The sequence below is a fragment of the Pundamilia nyererei genome, unplaced genomic scaffold, assembly GCF_000239375.1.
Source record: "Pundamilia nyererei isolate P.nyererei 1_Seehausen unplaced genomic scaffold, PunNye1.0 scaffold00364, whole genome shotgun sequence".
Classification (NCBI taxonomy): domain Eukaryota; kingdom Metazoa; phylum Chordata; class Actinopteri; order Cichliformes; family Cichlidae; genus Pundamilia; species Pundamilia nyererei.
The window spans coordinates 438,858-442,156 of record NW_005187765.1 but is presented as its reverse complement, the minus strand read 5'-3'; the positions used below and the strand labels follow the sequence as shown (position 1 = coordinate 442,156).

At 37.6% G+C, this 3,299-nt stretch overlaps 1 protein-coding gene across 2 annotated transcripts in view; it reads left to right on the top strand.

Annotated features, from left to right (window-relative positions):
* Window positions 1–358: 358 nt before the first annotated feature.
* Window positions 359–3,299, top strand: part of LOC102216009 (zinc finger protein 99-like) — a 14,112-nt gene continuing 11,171 nt past the window's right edge. The window contains exon 1 of one of the 2 annotated variants that reach the window (XM_005752525.1): window positions 359–483. In XM_005752525.1, coding sequence (XP_005752582.1) covers window positions 466–483 — 18 coding nt within the window. In that variant the 5' untranslated portion in view covers window positions 359–465. Of the gene's footprint in view, window positions 484–1,335; window positions 1,361–3,299 lie in introns of those variants that run through there. The other variant, XM_013915794.1, reaches the window with a different exon arrangement.

Here is a 3,299-nt window from a genome sequence, read left to right as displayed (position 1 = left end):
GAAATGTTGTTGGTGGCTGAGTTTATGCTGCTACCAATGAGCCTGAGTGGGACTCCTTCTTTGTGTGTCTATGGAAGTTCATATATACAGGGTGCAGCATCCACCGGGTAAAGGTGGTGGTATGCAGGGAGCTCAGTGGCTTTTTCAAGTTCTTGTAGGCAGCTGATGACTTTCTTTTTGCTTCTGGGGTTTCACCTTGAAGCTTCATAACTATTGTTGTCACTGAGTTATGAAGCGCCTTGAGGCGACTTATGTTGTGATTTGGCGCTATATAAATAAAATTGAATTGAATTGAATTGAATTGAGTGTAGTAATGTTTATTTGCTCTGCTTCTTCTTGCCAGGGATAAAATACATATCTATACTTTTGTGTCCCAGCTGAGTAACAGGAGGAGAAGAGTCTGGTGGAGCAGCAGAGGAACAGTTTCAGCCATTTGGACTCAGCTCAGCCACTACAGAGGAAACAATGACTTCAACACAGGAGGTGAGAAAAATATCTCAGTTAAATCTATGGCTGTGCAACATGATGAAATGTATATCGAATGACGATATCTGTCTTTTATATTATGGGCTATCATTTGTTTCGTGGTGTTGCAATATACACCGTTTACAGCAATATTTATTTTTTTGTCTTTTATCACCTATGGAAGAATCACATGAAAGAGTACGGAGAGAGTTTACGGATGAGAAGCAAAAAAGAGCCGTCAAAATAAACCTTAGACTGAAACATGCTTTCCCCCGCAAGCGGCCATCTAATAAATACTCACAAAGAAGATGGCGGCCATTACAACTTGTGTCTAAAAATTTATAGCTTCATGCATCATCAAAACACTCGACTCCAGCTGCAGTGTCTTCAGCTGGGCGGCATGTGTGACATTCAGAGAATTTACAGAAAATGGATCATTTATATGGATACACCATAATAACATGGGAATGGTTGGTGATATTAAAGTCTTTTGACATTGCCAGCCAAAAGATGAAACCTCTAGCTCTGCATTTAGTTGCTTCAATGCCTAGATGACCTTTGTGGACAATATTGGTGTATTCTTTGTGCAGGGATTGGGGAATATTAAATTCCATTCTTTTCTGAATTTTATAATATAAAAATTTAATATAAAGACTTTGGACTTTACTTTCCCCAATTTTTGCTTTAAGTTATTTTGTTATTTACATAATAATGTAAATAACCTAATAATTATCCTTATTGCTGTTTTAGAGGAGCGGTGCTTCAAAGGATAGCTGCAGATTTCTGTCAGAATCTGCAGATTATACAGTACAAGTAAAATGTTCACGTTGTCTTCCCAACAGTTTCACTGACATCTACACTGGATGGCCAGGAAGCCTTCGCGATGTCTTCTCAGGTGCTTCTTCGGCGCTGATAATTGGCATCTGTCTTGTGCCATCATGGTTATATATATATATGTTTCCGCTGCACGTCACACACCCTATGTTTCGATCAAAACACTCTGCTTCATTTCACTTTCTGTCTGCAGAATCACCACAGCAACTCAAACTGCAGAAAATGTTAAAGTGAAAAAAAAAATCAATCTGGGTCATTTTGTCCCCAGTTATGTTTTCTTTTCCACAATCAAAAGAAAAATGGCAGAGTTTTTTCTTCAGCACTTGTATTTTGTTAGACCGTTATTTGTCTTCCAGTCCCATGAGCACCTTCTGGAAGAACTCAAATGTGTAGCGAAGTGGCTTTGGGTAACTCGGATTGAGCCAGTAAATTAGCCCAGGCAAAAGTGCACACCTGCTCGCCAACATCTTCAAGGGAGTCATCAGGCTGTGCTCTTTTGTGGATTATTTTATAAACACCAAAAATCCATCCTCTCGAGCTCTTCAGCTTCCATCATGTTGAAATCCTAAAAAGGACAGAAATATTTTAAATCCGTTGTATTTTGGTCATCGCATCATCTGTCTATTCACTCCATTTTAGATAAATGGTCCAAACTACCCTGATTACACAGATCCCTGAATGAGACTGAGGAGAACAGACCAAAGAAAAGTGTGGATTTAAGACTATCACCAAATAAAGACCAAGAAAAAGAGAAATGAAACATGGAGAGAGGGCAGAAGGAGCATGCAGCGGTGCACACCGTTAAGGCCGGTTCACACGGTCGAGAGAGTTCCAGACCGCACACGTATCGAATGACAAAAACAAAACTAAGAAATGGACACTTGTGGGTGCCCCTACCATCTGTGGTGTATGGCCACACAACGCTAACGAAACACCCTATGAGCACATTTTTCTTGCTAACATTCCCCAGGCAAACAGGAAGTCTCAACCCCTCTTGAGATAAAATGTGACTTTGGAGTAAATAACCAAGTTGGCCAAGGAGGAGGCATTTCCAATAGTTGTGTGAGTTGTAACGGAAAGGACGACAAAAACAATAAAATGGCTGTAAGATGAAGGGTTGGAGTCCAGCAGCAGCTGGATGCTACCTGCTACACAACAGGTGGTGAATATTTTCCCCTTTACACTGACTGAACAGTTGATTTACACCTCACTCAGATGGATCGGTGCCAAATTTATAATATTAATAATAATATTATTATTATTAATATTATTGTTAATAATAATAACAATATTAATAATATTATTATTAATATTATTATTAATATTCTGCTGTACAGGGTTATTTTCTTTAGTTTAGCCATAAAACAATGTAAGTGAATGGAAATAAAATCCTAGTAGTTCCCTTGCACTTTATTGTTGTAAGCTAATTTAAAGAAAACTGATTGCTGCCAGATCAGGAGAATGCCTGGGCTTGTTTAGAAAATAAATTTTTCAACTTACAAAACTCTGGGAATTATGACAGTCAAAATTTTACTGAGGGGTGGAATATCCCTTTAAAAATAAACGTACCATGTACTCTTAGATGAGATTTTGAGGGTTCTCATTCAGGTATATAATCAAAGCTTTAAGGATGCATTCACGTTTCGATTCGCGAACTCTAAACAAAACAACACATGCATGGCAATTACTTTTTTGATGTTTGTAGAGACCCCCACAGAACTTAAAGTCAATTTTTATTGTTGTTTAACCAATTCATAATTGTTCCTAAGTAATTTTAAACATGCTTTTCCCCATAAAGATGAATTTCTAATCCTCATTTCACAACTTGCAGGGAGAAACAATCAGAATCAGAATCAGAATACTTTATTGATCCCTGGGGAAATTATTTTTTTTGTTACAGTGCTCCATTTTAAACCAACATTAAGACAAGACAGACAATACACTAACTAAGAATAGTATAATATATACATATACATACATACATAAGTCACTCATTAATA